The 19,493-nt window shown below is 34.7% G+C and overlaps 1 protein-coding gene across 1 annotated transcript in view; it reads left to right on the top strand.

Moving 5' to 3' along the window:
• Nucleotides 1-19,493, top strand: part of XPR1 (xenotropic and polytropic retrovirus receptor 1) — a 237,692-nt gene that overhangs the window by 204,306 nt on the left and 13,893 nt on the right. Inside the window, exon 12 of the mRNA XM_032862717.1 lies at nt 17,138-17,304. Within this exon, the coding sequence (XP_032718608.1) occupies nt 17,138-17,304 (167 nt within the window). The remainder of the gene's footprint in view (nt 1-17,137; nt 17,305-19,493) is intronic.

Here is a 19,493-nt window from a genome sequence, read left to right as displayed (position 1 = left end):
TGCAGGAGAAAAGGCAGAAACACATAATTAAAGTAATTTTTAAATTCGATTTAATTAATATTTACTGTATTATTAGTTTAAGAGGTGGAATTTAGTGATTCATCGGTTGCATAAAACACCCAGTGCTCATGACTCCAAGAGCCCTCCTTAATGTCCACCGGCCATTTACCTCATCCATCCCCACCTCCCCTCTAGCAACCTTCAGTTTGTTTCCTATAGTTGAGTCTCTTGTAAGAGTTTGCCTCCTTTTCTGCTTTCATACTTTATTTTTCCTTCCATTCCCCTATGTTCGTCTGTTTTGTTTCTGAAGTTCCACATCTGAGTAAAATCATGGTATTTGTCTTTCTCTGACTGACATATTTTTCTTAGCATAATACCCTCTGGTTCCATCAAGGTCATTGCAAATGTCACAATTTCATTCTTTTTGATGGCTGAGTAATATTCCATGAAGCACATAATTTTACCCACTCCAGAATTATCGTTATTTGGTGGAATTACTAAAGGATTTGGGAAAGGCAGCAAGCAATCTTTAATAATCACTGAAGAGATCATTTTATTATTGATGAGCCAGTAAATAAGAATTTTACATGGGTGCCTATGTGGCTCAGTCGGGTAAGCATCTGCCTTCAGCTCAGGTCATGATCCCAGGGTCCTGGGATCAAGCCCTGCATTGGGCTCCCTCCTTGTCAGGGACCCTGCTTCTCCCTCTCCCTCTGCTGCTCCCCCTGCTTGTGCTTGGTCTCTCTCTCTCAACTAAATAAACAAAATCCTTAAAAAAATATTTACAAATAGTAAATTGAATATAAATACAATTTAGTAATGGAATTGCCTTCTTCTGTCATATCTATTTTATTCAACACTTAAAAAACACCTAGAGAGTGTTAGTCTGTGTTTGGTGCTAGAAATGTGTAGATGAACACAATATATCTTGCCTTTAAGACATTCTCCTTTTTTTTCTCTTGGAGCTCCCAGTTTAATAAGGGAGAACAATAAAATAGAACATAAAAAGTGTAGTAATACTGTATTATCAGTCTTGTGTAAAGTACTGAGGTGGTTCACAAGAGGGAGTAGTTAACTCAGGGTTTTGAGGAACAGCCAATTTTTATTTTTTTTAATTAAACTTTTTATTTTGAGATAATTATGGATTTGCGGTTGTTAGAAACAATGGGGATCCTATATACCCTTCACACAGGTTCTCTAATGATAACATATTACACAAGTATAGTACAATATCACAGCCAGGATATTGACATTGGTACAGTCTAGTATAGAAGGTTTCCATCACCATAAGGATCCCTCATGTTACCTTTGTATATCACACTGTCTTCCCTCCTGCCCCCACTTTCTCCCAAGCCCCTGACATCATTAATATCTTCTCCATTTAATAATTTTGTCATTTCAAGAATGTTCTATAAATGTGATCATATAGTCCTGTAACCTTTTGAGGTCTGCTTTTTTCATTTAGCATAATTCTGTGGAGATTCAATCAGGTTGTTGAATGAATTAAATTTGTGCCTTTTTATTGGTAAGTAGTATTCCATGGTATGGATGGAGGTACTTTAGTTTAACCATTCACCCACTGAATGACATTTGTGTTGTTTCCAAATTCAGACTGTGAGGAAGATAGCTGCTATAAACATTCATATACAGATTTTTTTAAGATTTTATTTATTTATTTGACAGACAGAGATCACAGGTAGGCAGAGAGGCAGGCAGAAAGAGGGGGAAGCAGGCTCCCCGGTGAGCAGGGAGCCCGATGTGGGGCTCGATCCTAGGACCCTGGGATCATGACCTGAGCCGAAGGCAGAGGCTTTAACCCAGATGCCCCTCATATACAGATTTTTGATGGATATAAATTATCATAGTTCTGCCATAAATCCCCAAGAGTGCAATTGCTGGTTGGTGTGGTAGCTGCATGTTTAGTTTTTTTGTTTTTTGTGGGGTTTTTTTTAAGATTTTTTTTTTTTTTTAATTTGACAGAGATCACAAGTAGGCAGAGAGGCAGGCAGAGAAAGAGGAGGAAACAGGCTTCCTGCCAAGCAGAGAGTCCAATGCGAGGCTCAATCCCAGGACCCTGGGATCATGACCCGAGCTGAACGCAGAGGCTTTAACCCACTGAGCCACCCAGACGCCCTGCATGTTTAGTTTTTTAATAAAAACTGCCAAACTATTTTCAGCGGTTGTACCATTTTCCATTCTTACCAGCAGTGTATGAGTGGTCTGGTTTCTCCTGCCCAGCCTTTGATGATGTCACTTTTTAAAATTTTAGCTATTCTGATATGTATGTAGTGAATATCTAACTGGTTTTAATTGTTGAACATCTTTTCATGTGCTTATTTGCCTTCTGTATATCCTCTTCAGTAAAATGTCTTTTCATGTCTTTTGCCCATTTTTGAGTTGGATTGTCTGGTTCTTTATTGAATTATTGTTTTTTAAAATATATTTTAGATACAAGCACTTTGTTGGATAATGTTTATAAGTATTTTCTCCCAGTCTCCAGCTTTTCTTTTTTCTTATTTTTAGTGATTAATGGACTTGAGATTTTAGTATAGTTTTAGATTTGTTGAGTAATGGAGCAGATAGTACCTAGAGTTCCCTATACCTGCCCTACCCATCCCACCTCACTCTCATAGTTACCCCTTTTATTAACATCTTGCATTAGTGTGGTATATTTGTTACAATTAATGAGCCAATATTGATAAATTATTATTGATAATACTCTGTAGCTTACATTAAGATTCATTTGTTTGTGTTTTAGAGTTCTGTGGGTTTTGACAAATGCCTAATACCACATATCCACCATAACAGTTTCATATGGGATAGTTTCATTATCCTAAACATTTCATCCCTCTCTTTCCTCTTTACCCCCCGGAGCAACTACTGATCTTACTATTTCTTTATTTTATTTTATTTTATTTTTTTAAAGAGATTTTATTCATTTATTGGACAGACAGAGATCACAAGTAGGCGGAGAATCAGGCAGAGAGAGAGGAGGAAGCAGGCTCCCCGCTGAGCAGAGAGCCCGATTCGGGGCTCGATCCCAGGACCCTGGGACCATGACCTGAGCTGAAGGCAGAGGCTTAACCCACTGAGCCACCCAGGCGCCCCTGATCTTACTATTTCTATAGATGTGCCTTTTCCAGAATGTAGAGTCCAGTAATTCACCAGCTGCATATAACACCCAGTCCTCATCACATTACGTGCTCTCCTTAATGTCCTTCACCCAGTTACCCCCTCCCCCATCTACCTCCCTTCCAGCAACCCTCAGTTTGTTTCCTATAGTTAAGACTCTCTCATGGTTTGCCTCCTTCTCTGATTTCTTTCCATTCTCTTTTCCCTCCCATCACCTACGATCCTCTGCACTGTTTCTTGTATATGTGTACCCTTTTCAGACTGATTCCTTTCACTTAGCAATAGGCCTTTAAGGTTCTTTAGGTTTCTTTTCATGTTTTGATAGCACATTTCTTTTTATTGCTAAATAGTGTTCCATTGTATGAATGTACCACTTTTGTTCATCCATTTACCTCCTGAGGAGAATCTTAGTAGCTTCTAGTTTTTCGTAGTTATGAGTAAATCTTCTGTAAGCATGCTGGTTTTGTTTGGTCATAACTTTTCATCTTGATGTAGGAGTACAATTATGGTAAGACTATATTTATCTTTGTAAGAAACTGCCAAACTGTCTCCCAAACTGGCTGGACCATATTACATTCCTACCAGCAGTGAATGAGAATTCTTGTTGTTCTACATCCTTCTCAACATTTGGTACTCAGTTGTGGGGGTGGTTAGCCACTCTTATTAGGTACATAGCGGTATCTCATTGCTGTTCTACTTCGTAATTCTCTAATGACAGTGTGATGTTGAGCATCTTTTCAGATACTTATTTGCCATCTGTGTATCTTCTTTGGTAAGGTATCTGTTCAGATCCCACAACCATTTTTTAATTGGGTTATTTGTTTTATAATTGTTGAATTTCAAGCGTTCTTTGTATATTTTGAGTACAAGTCACTGGATAATATTTGCAGATATTTTTCTTCCAGTCTGCAGCTTGTCTTTTCATTTATACAGTCTTTTCATTTAAACAAATCAAGAATTTTTAAGGTAAAATTAAATTTAAAAATTAAACTTGTAAATTTAAAGTTAAGTTTATTGGTTTTTCCCTTTTATGGATCATGCCTTCAGTTTTAAGTCCAAGAACTCTTTGCTCAGCCTTAAGTCCTTTAGGTTTTCTGTGTTTTTCTTTTCCTAAGAGTTTTATGTCTTATATTCAAATTCATGATCCATTTTGAGTAAATTTTTATATAAGGTATGTGACAGATTGAGGTTCATATTTTTGCCTATGAATGTCTCTTCATAATTACCCCAGCACCTTTTGCTCAAAGGGATATCTTTCCTATATTAAATTGCTTGTGTGCCTTTGTCAAAAATCAGTTGGGCATATTTCTGTGAGTCTGTTCCTGAGCTCTCTATTCTGTTCTCTTGATCTATATATCTGTCCCTCACCAGTCTTTTCTTTTTTAACTTTGATTTTTTTATGGAATAAATTTGATGTATGACATTTTGGTTTAAGGTATATACTTTGATATGTGTTGGCATATGATTGCTGATGTAGCATTATTTATCACATTACATAATTATAGCAGGATATAATTGTCTATTGTCACTTCATTGGTTAAATTTATTTATCAGTATTTTATTGTTTTAACTCTATTGTAGATGGGTTGGTTTTCCTTATATCACATTCTTTATCATTAGTGTAAAAGAATACAACTGATTTTTGTATATTGATTTTGTATCTCGCTACTTTACTGAAATTTATAATAAATACCAACACTTTTTTGACTGATTCTTTGGGATTTTCTGCGTATCAGTCAGCAAATAATGACTTCTTCCTTTCTGATTTGGATGCCTTTTATTTCTTTGTCTTATCTAATTGCTCTAGCTAAGACTTAGAGTACTATATTGAACAGAAGTGGTTTGAGTGGGCATCTTTACCTTGTTCCCGATTTTAGGGGACACACTTTCAGTTTTTCTCCATTGATAGCGGTAGGTTTGTTGTATATGGCCCTTACACGTTGAAGTATGTAACCTGCCATACCCAGTCTGTTAAGAGTTTTTGTCATAAGGGACTCCTGGGTGGCTCAGTCAGTTAAATGTCTGCCTTCAGCTCAGGTCATGATCCCAGGGTCCTGGGATCAAGTCCCATACTGGGCTCCTTGCTCAGCAGGGAGTCTGCTTCTCCCTCTGCCTGCTTCTCCCCGTGCTGTGTGTGCTCCCTACCTCTCTCTCTGACAAATAAATAAATAAAATCTTTTTTTAAAAGAAGAGTTTCTTGTCATTAAAGATGTTGTATTTTGCTTTTTCTGCATCTATTGAGATGATCATGTGATTTTTATCTTTCATTTATTGATTTGTATATTACATTAATGATTTGTATATATTGAGCCATCCTTATTACATCACAGGGATAAATCCCACTCAGTCATGATATATAATCCTTTTAATGTGTTTGTGAATTCAGTTTGCTAATATTTTGTTGAGGATTTTTTATATCTATTATTCATCAAGAACATTGGTCTATAGTTTTCTTGTGGTGCCCTTATCTGTTTCTGGTATCAGAGTAATGCTGGCTTCATAGAATGAGTGTGGAAGTATTTCCTCCTCCTGGCTATATTGGAGGTTTGAGGAGCATTCGTGTTAATTCTTCTTTGAATATTTGGTAGAATTCTCCAGTGAAACTATCACTGGAGACATCACTATCACTAATTGTTATCACAGAAAACAATTAGTTGTCTGTGTTGGGAATTTTTTGATTACTCATTCAATCTGTTTACCTGTTACTAGTCTCTTCAGATGTTCTATTTCTTCCTGATTCAGTCTTGGCAAGTTATAGGTTTCTAGGCATATGTCCATTTCTTCTGGGTTATGTAATTTATTGGCATAAAATTGTTCGTAGTAGTCTCTTATGATTCTGTTTTTTGTAGTACCAGTTGTAATGTCTCCTCTTTCATTTCTAATTTATCTAAGTCTTCTCTTTTTTTCTTAGTGTACCTAAAGCCTTATAGATTTTGTTTATTTAAAAAAAAACAGGTTTTAGTTTTATTGATCCTTTCTATTATTTTTCTGGTCTTTATTTCATTTATTTCTGCTCTTAGTATTCTCTTTCTTTGAACTAACTTTGGGCTTAATTTGCTCTTCTTTTTCTGGTTCATTAGGTGTTACTTTCAGATTGTTTATTTGAGTTCTTTCTAATTTCTTAATTTATGCATATTATAAATTCTCCTCCCCAAACTGCTTTTTGCTTTATCCTGCAATATTTGATAGGTTGTTTTCATTTTCATTTGTTTTAAGATAATTTTTTATTTCCCTTTTGATTTGTTTTTTGACCCAATGGTTGTTTAAAGTGTGTTACTTAGTATCTACATACTTGTAGATCTTCTCATTAACCTCTTGTTGATTTCTAGTTTCATACCATTGAGGTCAGAGAAGAAAATTGGCATGATTTCAGTCTTCTTAAATTTTATATAATTTGGGAAAAAAAATTTTTTTTTACTATGATTTGTTTTATTGCCTATCATGGTTTGTCCTGGGGCATAGTCTATAAGTACTTGAGAAGAATGTATTTTGTATTTTGTATTTATATAATGTTTTTTGCTCTTGGTTGCATGTTCTGTATATGTCTATTAAGTCCATTTTTCTAAAGTGTGGTTTAATTCCAGTTAAGCCAATTTGTTCATTTGGGGATAGCCGTGTATTGAAGTCCGCAACAATTATTGTAATGTTGTCTATTTCTTCTTTAATGTGTCAGGGATTTCCTCTGCCATTTTATCTTTGCCTTCTGGTTATTTTGTTTCTCCCTTGTTTCTTTTTCCCTCTGTTTGTGTCTACCTTTATAAGTTAGTTTTCCAAGGTGATTTACTCAATCCACTCCTTTTGTTTGTTTGTTTCCTGTTTCTGCTCTAAAATTTTGCTTTGAGGTATGCATATAACGTCTCATAGATAAAATAATCCTTTCTCTGGGGATAGCAATTTATCCTCATTTACCTTTAAAGTTTTCATCCTTTTACTCTTCCCCTTTGATATTTTTAATATCACATGTTAATAACTCTTCTTATGCTGTGATTTTGATACCAAATTATAGTGGCTATAGTTATTTTTAATGTTCTTTTAATTTTTGTGCTATAGTGAAGAGCTTAACATACTTTTCTAAAAAACAGTTGGGGCACCTGGGTGGCTCAGTGGGTTAAAGCCTCTGCCTTCGGCTCAGGTTGTGATCCAGGGTCCTGGGGTCGAGACCCATATCAGGCTCTCTGCTCAGCAGGCTCCCTCTCTCTCTGCCTGCTTCTCTGCCTACTTGTGATCTCTTTCTGTCAAATGGATAAAATCTTTTTTAAAAAAAAGTTAAAAAAAAAAAAGAGCTACAGTATTGTATGACTGTCATCTTAATTAATTTTGTGTACTTTCGTTTCAGCTTCAAGAGTTCCTTTCAAAATTTCTTGTAAGGCAGGTCTAGTGGTGAACACCATCAGCTTTTATTTATCCGAGAGAGGCTTTATTTCTGCTTCATATCTGAAGGATAATTTTGTCAGAGTAGTGTTTCTGGATGGCAATTTTATATTTCATTTATTTTGAATATGTCATTCCATTGTCTCCTGGCCCATAGTTTCTGCTGGGAAATCTGCTGATAAACAAGTGGAGATAACTTTGTAGCTACTGTCTTTTTCTCTCTGGCGATCTTCAAAATTCTTTATCATTGACTTTTGACTGTTTTTTTTTTTTTATTAACATATAATGTATTATTAGCCCCAGGGGTACAGGTATGTGAATCACCAGGTTTACATGCTTCACAGCACTCACCATAGCACATCTCTTCCCCAGTGTCCATAGACTTTTGACAGTTTTAATGTAATAGTCTTGGAGAACGTCTTTTAGTGTTGAGATGATAAATGTTGTATTAGCTTCAAGGACCTGAATATCCAATTCCTTCTCTGGGTTTGGGAGTTTCACAACTATTATTTTTTGTTTTTTATTTTTATTTTTCTCATCTTTTTAAAATTTTATTTTATTGATTGATTGCTGGAATATAGAAGTAAAATTGGTTTTGGATAGTGATCTATCCAGTAACCTTGATAAATTCATGTATCAATTCTGATAGATAATGTATAGATTTTACATTTTCTATATACACAAGCACATTGCCAGCAAAGACCATTTTATGTCCTCTGTTCAGATATTTTATTTTTCTTATTTATTGCACCAAGTATGACTTCCAGTAAAATGTTGCTTAAAAAATAGAATTATTAGCATCCTTGTTTCATTTGCAAATCTCAAGGGGAAAATCTTTAATAGTTTACCAGTAAGTATAAAATTTACTGGAGATATTTTTGGTACCCTTATCAGAATAATGATGTTCCCTTCTATTCTTCCCTTTGAAAAGAGATTTTTAATCACAAACTATCATTGAGTTTTATCAACTGCTTTTTTTGCATCCATTGGTATTGAGATTTTTCTCCTTTATTCTTTAAATGAAGAATATTATGTCGCTTTTTTATTACTAACAGCTAGTATTTTTTAAATGTAGTCTCTGTTCCCTTCTCCCTCTTTTCTCTTTCTGGGATTCCCATTATTCTAATAGTAGCTTTTTTTTTTTTTTTTTTTTTTTTCCTAACGGTACCTTTTCCAATGGATTCAGGTAACTGTCTTACAGTTTCTTCATTTTTAAAAAATTTTTCTTTCCTCTTCCACCTGAATTATTTCTATATTTCTGTTGTCAAGCTTGCTAATTATCTTGTCCCATATGATCTGTTCTATTTCCAATGAATTGTTCATTTCATTCATTGAACTCTTCAGATCCAGAATTTGTTTGGTACTTTTTTTTAGACTTTCAGACTCTTCTGTAAAATACTCCTTCTGTTCATTAATTTTATTCCTGAGATCACTGAATTATTTTTCTGAGTTTTCTTGTAGCTCTACCCATCTCCTTACTTACTCATGCTCTTTCTCAAAATAAATAAATAAATCTTAAAGAAAAAAAAAGATTGTATCTAAAGGACAAGGAAGATATAAGGAGTTTATTTTTAGCTCTTACAATACAAATTCCTCATAAACATGTATGTCTATTATTTAACTTTTTCATAGTCAGCTTTTTTTTTTTTTTTTCCTTTTTTGGGGGTGGGTAGAGGGAAAAGGACAGAGAGAATCCTAAGCGGGTTCCACACCCAGCACAGAGCCCAATGCCGGCTTAATCCCACAACCCCGAGATCATGACCTGACCTGAAATTGAGTCAGATGCTTAATGGACTGAGCCACCCAGGTGCCCTCATATTCAGCTTCTTACAAGTTTTCAGGGATTCACTGTATATGAAGTATGCCCAGAAATCATGTTACCTTCCCCAAATCTGTTGGAAGGTAAGGTATTGTGTAGAAAATTAAAAAGTAAAACACAGGCATTGCCCTCAGTTTAACTTAGCAGATATTGTTCTTATCACATAGAGTATAATGCATAGGCCCTGGAAAAATGCTGTCATGATACCTTTCCTAAAAGACATTATAGTTTAATGGAAAAGACAATTTGGTACATGCACACACACACAATTCACTCCAGTATAAAGTAAAGTTCCTTTTTAAATGCTAGATAGGATAGTCTTACAGGAAAGAGAAAAGAGATGTGTATGTAATAATGAAAATATAAGCACAAACAAAATGTTTTATGAAAAGAATACCATAGGAAGGGGGAGATTGCCTTTTTTAAACTTACAGGTGTTTTGTTCTTTGCTTTTTTTGTTTTTAACTTTTTTTTTTTAAGATACTTATTTATTTTACAGACAGAGATCACAAGTAGGCAGAGAGGCAGGCAGAGAGAGAGGGAGAAGCAGGCTCCCTGCGGAGCAGAGAGCCCGATGCGGGGCTCCATCCCAGGACCCTGGGAATCATGACCTGAGCCGAAGGCAGAGGCTTTAACCCACTGAGCCACCCAGGTGCCCCTGTTCTTTGCTTTTATTATTAAATTTATTTATCTCAGAAATGTTAACTTTGGAAAAAAGGGGGGGTTCATGATACTCTTACTGCTTTTCTAAAGCCTTCAATTCAGTTTTTACACTCTTTACCTTTATAGACCACCATGTCTCCTACTAACAAGAAAATTGAGCCTATCAGAAATCATTTCCCTTCACCCGCCTTCTACTGATGTACTTACTTAATTCAAACTCATCACTCACTACATATTTTTTCCCAGTCTTGGGTAACTGTGTTTCCGTCCTAAGGGCCCTGACCTCATTTCTTTCTCTCTGTTTCAGGATCTCGCTCAGGCAGTCATTCTTTTTCTTTTCCAAGTCTTCAATCTCTTCATCATTACTAGCTCCTTTCCTGCAGCCTGTGTACATGCTCAAGAGTCTCTGACCCTAAAAAGACTTCCCTTATTTTGTTAAGCCATCTAGAATACTCTCTTTTCTTTTCTCATTCTTACATCTCAAAACAGTAGTCTGCCTGTCCTCACTGTCTCTATTCCTACAGCCACAATAACTTTGTATAATCATGTAAACATATTTTAAGACCTTGAAATATAGAAGCATTAGAAATTATATTTTGAAAGAATATAAAATATAGAATCTATATTTTGAAATATAGAAACATTAGAATTTATATTTTGAAAGAGATAAGGAGAAACTGTAACATTTGAAAGAGCTCTCATTTCTTTGGATCTTTGGTGTAAAGAAACAGGATAAATACAAACAAATTTAGTCAAATGCAGTGTAAATGGACAACTTCTATTTCTGATTGCCTTACCCTTTTCATAGAAGGTACTTGTATTATTTTGGTGGTTCCAAAATAGGTTCAACCACTGTCTTATATATATGTGACTCCCAAATCTGTATCTTAGGTTCTTATTTCTGTTTCTGTTTGTTTCCTGAGCATTTTCCATCTCAGTGTCTCATAGGACCCTAAGGCCAGCATGTTCAAAATTAACTCTTTTTTTTCCCCCTTACCCTTCTTCAGGTCCATGTTGTTTTCTATCTTACTAGTTCATGGCCCTTTGCTGCCCAGTTACCCAGGTTAAACTATGAGTTGTCCTTGACTCTACCCTTTATCTCACCTCAAAATTCACCAATTCCTGCCAGTAGTAGTTCCTGTTTTTCTTTTTTTACCTGACCTTCCTATACCTTGTACTTCCACTCAATTTTAGTCCTCATCGTTTCTCACCAGGCTACTACAACAACCTCCTTATTAGTACACCACTTACAGTCTTTACCGCTCCAACTCATCTGCTCTCCGAGCACTGCACTACTTAGTGATATAGTTACTAGGAGCTACTAGGTACATATAACTACTGAGCACTTGAAATGTGCCTAGGCAAAACTGAGATGTACTGCAAAATACAAAATGGATTTTGAAGACTTATGAGAAAAAGAATCTAAAAAATCTCAATAATTTTATATTATTAAAATAACACTTTAGGTACATTAGGTTAAATAAAATATAGTATTAATTTTAGGGGCTTCTGGGTGGCTCAGTTGGTTAAGCTTCTGACTCGATCTCAGCTCAGATCATGGTATCGGGGTCGTGCGATTGAGCCCCACATTGGGCCCCATGCTGGGTGTGGAGCCTGCTTAGGATTCTCTCTCTCCCTCTCCTGCCCCCACCCAACCACTCGTGTATGCTCTCTCTCACTCTTAAAAAAAATTAATTTTACATGTTTCTCTTTACCTTTTTTTTTTTAAAGATTTTATTTATTTATTTGGAAGAGAGAGAACAAGAGCAGAGGGGAGGGGTAGAGGGAAAGGGAGAAGCAGACTCTCCACTGAGCAGGGATCCCTATTCAGGACTTGATCCCACGATGTGAGCCAAAGGCAGACACTTAACTGACTGAGCCATCCAGGTGCCCCTCTATTTAACTTTTAAAATATGGTTACTAGCAACCATAATTAAAATCACAAATGGAACTCTTACTCCAGTTTTTCTTGTGACTGGCTCCTCCTCATCACTCAGGTATCAACTTACAGGTCTTCTCTGTCTGAACACTATCTAAAGGAATTCTACCAGTCTCAGCCCTATTACCATGTTCTTTTTTCTTCATGTCACTTTTCACTGTGTAAAATTACCTTGTTTATTGGTATATCTGATCATTGTCTGCCCCTACTGTGAAGTAAGCTTCACAGGGACAGGAAAGTTGCTCATTAGTAAATAAGGTTTACTACCTTGTGCTTAGTACCTAGAACATCTGACATATAGTAGGTACTCATTCATTGGATGGATGGATGGCTTCTACACTGTTCGACGTGGCTCAAGACTCAGCTTAAGTAGTACCTTCTTCGGGAAGCCTTTCCTGGCTGTTACTCCTCCTGAAAGCCTGGTTTATTGATCCCTCTGTTATGCACAGTTCTACAGTTGTACTTATACATTATCTTTTTGTTTACTTCATATCTCTTCTTTTACCCTTAGCCCTTAGTATTTCTTCAGTATATCCATCCCCATTCTCTAAAATATGCCGGTTACCTAATAGGCATTCACCATGTTTGTGGAATATAGAAATAAAATTTTTCTTTAGAGTTAATCTTAAGTATTATAGCCATATGGTAAACAATGCAGCTTATAATAGATAGTAAATATCTGTTGCATGAATAAATGAATTCCTGTGTAGTATTTTCTTATTATGAAAACAATATAGCAGGGCTGCCTAGATGGCTCAGTTAGTTAAGCGTCTGCCTTTGGCTCAAGTTATGATCACAGGGTCCTGGGAAAATACCACTACCCTAATAGCAGCTATTTTCTTTAGCCTACTTTTTCCTTTTAATTATAAAAGTAAAACATGGATGTGTATATATCACTATAAAAATAAGATTCAAATAATACAGAAATACCTAAAGTTAAAAGTAAGTCCCTTTAATAATCTTAACTTCCTTCATCAGGCATAGGTACCTCTGTCTTTTTCTATAAACATAAATTTTATATATCATATGAAGTAATATATGTGTAGTATTTAAATTCTGTTTTTCACATACCTTAGAAATGTTTTTTAATGTTTCTTCATAGTTTTATGGACTGTCTTTTCATTTTAGAATTGAGACGGATATAGAAAAATAAAGCTGTCTAGTACAAAAAAGTTCCTTGGATAAAGATTCCCATTTCTAATTTCTTCATTTATCCTTAGGCCTAATGATTTCTATTTTTGTCTCAATCATTTTAAATTATGAATTTTCTATAATCACGAAGTTGGAAAGAGGCAGAGTCTGGATTCAGACCCAGATCTTCCTACTTCAAATCCAGTTATCTTTCCACTTACTGTCTCTCTGAACTTAAGCTTTCTTAACTATAAAATGGGAATAATAATGTCTTTCTTACCTCTCTTAGGATAAATATGATAATCACCTGAGGACATATAATACATGTGACCTCACATTTTAACTAAAGCACACTAAAGATCAGGGGAATATCAATATCCATTTTTAGATAACTGTATTAATCTTGTTATTCAGTGTTTTGATGCTTTTTAGGTTATGGGAATAGAACTAAGATTTGCTAGATAACACACTCATTCATAACTTAGCTTACCTGTATAGGTTTGGGCTTTGAAAACGGTGTCCAGTCTATTTTATTTTTTTTAATTTAATTTCAGATTAGAAACTAGTAAACCGTTATCAGAGTAGAAAGGTTTTGTTTGAAAAGGAAACCATTCACTTTCTCTTTATACAATGCCACTATTTTCATTTTAAAAAATATCTTCCCCGAAACGTGGTTATAGATGATCTTCATATGTAATTTTTCTGGTTTCTCTCTTAGCACTTTTCCTAATACATTATTTTGCTTTATCCCTCCTATGGTAACCATGGGTACAAAACTTTAAGAAGCTTATTTTTATTTGTTTTACATTCAGTAGATACCATTACCATAAATACTTCTTGTATGAATTATGCTTCTAACATGACAGGTGTGTAATAGAAGCTTAGGGTAGAATAGCAATGACTTGATTTTCTATGATTCTGAACATCACTAAAGTGGGCTACCAGAGGTAGCCAAGAGAGAATTAGATGTAATTGCTTGCCTAAAGTGATAATATCTTTCCAGTACATCCCCTGAATACCAATAAAGGCAGATGATTTCAGGGAGAAGCTCTCCTCATTTGGGAGATGGGAAAGATCAAGTAAAGGTAATAATTAAAAAGAGACCAAAATGTAACACGTGTAGACTGGGTATACACTAATCATTATTTGAAAAAGTAAGATAAAGCACTATTCCAAAATATTCTGTTGAAATACTTGCTTTTTGAAGTCAGTGAAGGCCTGTATGTGTTTCATAGAAATTTCATGGAAACAATATGAGCTTAGACAGGAGGGAGACAGTTGACTCACTGTACCATCTTAAGAATTATACTCTAAGAATAGGACTTGTATTAAAATCTAGAACACATTAAAGAAAACAAGCATATTGATTTTTGTTTCCTGGTTAATTCTTTCTTTGCAACTCCACCCCCCACAATCTCCTTTTAATAATAATTTGAACTTGATGATTTCTTTAGTAATTAGAAAAGAAAATCAGTTTTCAGTAATAACACTTGATGTTACCTCTACTTACTTAAGAAATACTCATTTTTTAACCTTTTGCTGAATGTATCTATTATTTTAGTCTAATTTCGTTACTTTTACTAGCAAACAAAATAATGGTTTGTTGTTGTGAAAACTATATGAGAGAATATATATGAAGTGCCTGGCTCATAGTAAGCATTCAATTTTTTAAAAAGAATTGCAAATATAATTTACAGTTAAGTTACTTTCTTTACCTCTTTGTGTTGATCTTGTTTTGAAAATATGAGAACACAATTTTATTAAGGTGCTACATTTGCTTGGTAATTTTCTTTGCAACCCTTAGTAGATAACTTATAAGACTTTTTAATGCAATTATGATACTAATTATTGAATAGTACTACTCAGCTAGACTGTGTCTATCTACAGAATGAAGTAAACATCAGAACACATCCAACTAAACTAGATAGTAACTGTTTTGTTAGGACTTTTGAACTTATCATTTATGTGGTACAGTGTTACAGTATAAATAAATACTCAACCCAATTTACTTTTGGTGAAGAAGAGTTTTTATGAAAATAGTTCAAACCTGAAAATGTGTTTATATCTAAACTTGACTGTTCACTAGTATCACATCACTTGTGGACCACTGAAAAAATATTGGTTTCTATGTCTAACCGCTGACTTTCCAGAAGAAGCTGAATAGTGATGTGCTGTTAACATGTTTAACAAACCAGCTCTTAGGTAGGAGTAGGGCTAGGAGATACTGATTTGCAGTGTCTGTTGACTTCCATGGTGTAAATACTTCTACCATAGCCAGTATAAGTTACTAAGATAATACTGAATGTTGGGAAAAGATGTATAAGTAGCACAGCGTTATATAATAGTTCTATCATACAGATACAAAAAAAACATACATAACCTTAAAAGGGTAATAGCAAAATGTAGTAAAATAATTAGGAAATAATTAATTTTGAGTTTTTATTACCTTTGTGAGTTTATATAATTTAATTTTTAATAATTGTGTTTAACCGTCAGCTTAGTTCTGAAAATATAACAGTTCTTAAGAGCTTGTATGAACTGATTAATACTAGAACTATAACATACCCATATTTTTTTAAATCAGCTAAGTAATTCTGATGCAAGCAACCTGCCAGCTTAATTATTTTTTCTAAAATACAGATAGGATCCTGAGTACCAAGAGGTCATTCCATAGTCAGACCCAAAATGTCCTTTCCAGACTCATTTTAAATCACACCCATTCTCTTACATCCTCCATATGTCACCCACACTAGATTTAGATTGTTTGCAGCTCCTCAGACACACCTTGTACTTTCCCAACCTCCTTCCTTTTCATTATCTTCCTTCAGCTTTGAATGCCCTTGCCTCATCTGCCTGACTTCTGCAACACTGTTTGTTCATCCTTCTACAAATAACTCGAATGCTACTTCCTTTTATTTCCTACTGTTGGAAACATTCCCATTCTTCTTGATGTTCTCATAGTGATTTGTTTATACTTCATTTTGAGCTCAAATTTATCATCAGTAACAAATGGCTATTTCCACTTAACTGTATTATAAATTTCTAAAGGGTGCCTTTGAATCCTACGGTACTTAACACTTTTAATACCTAAAAATGATTAATAAACACTTGTTTTAATAGGAAGGACTTTAACTTATTTTAATAGGAAGGATTGTGGATAAGGCATGATACATACTTTATTTTCAATGCCTTTGGGAAACTAACCAAAATTTAAACTTTTTTGAATTAGATGTTTCAAACCTTTTTCTTGTTAATTGAGGACCACATTAATACCTATATCCTGCACAATAACAGGGAACACAAATAATATGATGACTCAAGCTTACTAAAGAATTTCACTAGAGAATATATGAAGGACTTAAGAGTAAAAAATACTAAATTATATAACTACATATGCAAATTATTTTTATTATTCTGATTTAGTATACTTTATAGTGTTCCCAGCATTTGTATCTATAAACAAGCTGTAAAAAAAGCAAAAATACCATGCTTTGCTTTGTAATTTGAGAGAAATTTGCTTTCATATATGTCCTTAAGGATGATCATTCTGTTGCTTTCTGGCATTTTATCTGGAATTAAAAGTATCTGACTGCCTTCACAATAAATATAGACAAGATCTAATTATAAAGGAAGTGTTTTAAAGTAAAAACAATCCAAGAATTTCTTGAAGCAAATGTAGCACATTTCTTATTAGTGGTATTTCATAATTTTTTTTCATCTTTGACCCTAATCTGCCACCTGATGGCAAAAATTAAAATGACATCTTTCATAATACTCAAAACTTCATTGCAGTTATTTGGGTTTTTATGTATTCATTTTTATGGAACCTCCAAAACTCCAAATACACAGTTGTACAAATTTTATGTATTTGGTAAATGTTTGATGATTACTTTGTATTTCTGGAGAATCAGAGGTACTATTTAACTTCTATTAGACAGTGTTTCTGCTAGGGAAATTTGTTTAAAATCTTACTTCCTTTATGGAGCTGTATAAAGAGTCTGTTTCTTAAATTAGTTTTGTTTAATGAGGAATTTTATTTAAATCTCAATTTTCTCTTTTACCTTTCCCGTTTCTTTCTTCAGAACGAGGTCACTCAGACACCATGGTATTCTTTTACCTTTGGATTGTGTTTTGTATCATCAGTTCCTGCTATACCCTCATCTGGGATCTGAAGATGGACTGGGGTCTCTTTGATAAGAATGCTGGAGAAAACACCTTTCTCCGGGAAGAGATTGTATACCCCCAAAAAGTACGTACAAAGCATGCTTATTATTTGTTTTAAAAACAACAACTCCTGTATATCACCAGCCAACTCCTGTTATGATGCATACCTAATCCCAACCTAATATATTGAGAAAAAGCAACTAATCACCAAAAAATACGAATTCATTCAGTCAGCAAAAATATCAGGTTTTAACTATATGCTGGGCACTATAGAAAATAAAAACAAAGTTGTAGTTCTCAAAGAGGCCATAAACTATATAAAACAGGTAAGCCAGCAAACTGTAATACATTGCGATAAAGTCTAGAGTAGAGGAATAAATAACTTGCTGTAATTTATGACCTAATTTTGAACATGCAATTCACTGTCTCACATGCCCTCTATTCTTTGCCTGCTTTGCAAACTCCTGTTCCTTCTTTTTTATTTTAATTCTTTATTTATTTTTAATTGAAGTATAGTTGAGGCACAAGTGTTACATTAGTTTCAGGCGTACAGCATAGTACTTCAGCACTCCGTGTTATGTTGCACTCACAAGTGTAACTACCATCTGTCATCATGCAGCACTGTTTCAGTACCATCGACTATATAATCCCTGTGCTGTACTTTTCATCCCAGTGACTTAATTCATAATTGGAAGCCTGTATCCTTCCACTCCCCTTTACCCATTTTGCCCATTTCTTTACCCCCCACCCCTCTGGCAACCATCAGTTTGTTCTATTTGTGGGTCTGTTTCTACTTTTTGTTTCTTAATTTGCTTTTTAGATTCCACGTATAAATGAAATCGTATGGTATTTGTCTTTATCTTCTGATTTATTTCACTTAGCATTGTGCCTTCTAGGTCCATCCATGTTGTTGCAAATGACAGCATCTCATCCTTTTTTATAGCTGAGTAATAGTCCATTGTGTGTGTGTGTGTGTGTGTGTGTGTGTGTGTGTGTGTATAATCTTCTTTAGTCATTCGTCTATCAGTGGACACTTCGATTGCTTCCATACCTTGGCTGTTGTAAATAATGCTACAGTAAAACAAAGGAGTACAGATATCTTTTTGAATTACTGTTTTAATTTTCTTTGGGTAAATACCCAGTGGAATTACTGGATCATATGGTCTTTCTATTTCTTTTTCTTCATACTGTTTTCCACAGTTGACTACACCAATTACATTCCCACCAACAGTGCATGAGGGTTCCTTTTTCTCCACATCCTCTCCAGTTCCTCCTCTTAAAAAGTCAGCTCAAGGATTACATTCTCTAAAAAGCCTTTCTTTTTCTAAGCATATTTAGCCATTTGTCCTAATCCCATTTTAGCCTCTACAAACTTCTGTTATAGCAGTTATCACATTGTTTTATAATTAACTGCTTAGGTATCCATATCCCTCACTACCCAGCATAGTTCCTAGCATATAGTAGACTTAGTATTTGTGGAATGACTAAATTAACACTTGACTGAGTCAGCAGTGCTGTGAAAGCACAAAGGAAAGGAAGTGCCTGAATCTTTGATACGTCAAGAAGGTGTCCCTTTTCATTTATTTCAGCCAATTTTTGTTAGAGTAAAGTGCCAATCTGAAAATGTATGGATAATTCCTTAGGAATTATTTATATATGAATAAAAGGATAAGAGAATCTAAATTTAAAAGAGAGAGACCAAAAGTGCCAATCTGAAAATATATGGATAATTCCTTAGGAATTATTTATATATGAATAAAAGGATAAGAGAGCCTAAATTAAAAAGAGACCAAAAGTGGGGCACCTGGGTGGCTCAGTGGGTTAAGCCTCTGCCTTCGGCTCAGGTCATGATCCCAGGGTCTTGGGATCGAGCCCCGCATCGGGCTCTCTGCTCAGCAGGGAACCTGCTTCCCCCTCTCTCTCTGCCTGCCTCTCTGCCTACTTATGATCTCTGTCAAATAAATAAATAAAATCTTAAAAAAAAAAAAAAAGAGAGACCAAAAGTATCATTACTCAGATAATAAAAGAAATTTAACAATGAACTAGGAATCCTGGTAAGTGAATTTTGATCTCAGGTGTCTCACTAAATTAGCTACATAACTTTAGGCAACTTTACTATAGTATATTCTCTTCTACCAGATAATCTCTTGATCCTTTCCCAGTTCTGAAATTCTATGATGAGGAGGGATATATAGATTGGGTCACTAATAATTCATACTATATCAGAATGTCACCAGTACTTCAAAACTACACTTTGAAAAGTGTGTGAATATG

The sequence above is a fragment of the Lontra canadensis genome, unplaced genomic scaffold, assembly GCF_010015895.1.
Source record: "Lontra canadensis isolate GAN:19392208 unplaced genomic scaffold, GSC_riverotter_1.0 scaffold24, whole genome shotgun sequence".
NCBI classification, from domain to species: domain Eukaryota; kingdom Metazoa; phylum Chordata; class Mammalia; order Carnivora; family Mustelidae; genus Lontra; species Lontra canadensis.
The sequence above is the reverse complement of the archived record's forward strand: the minus strand, read 5'-3'. Positions and strand labels throughout refer to the sequence as shown.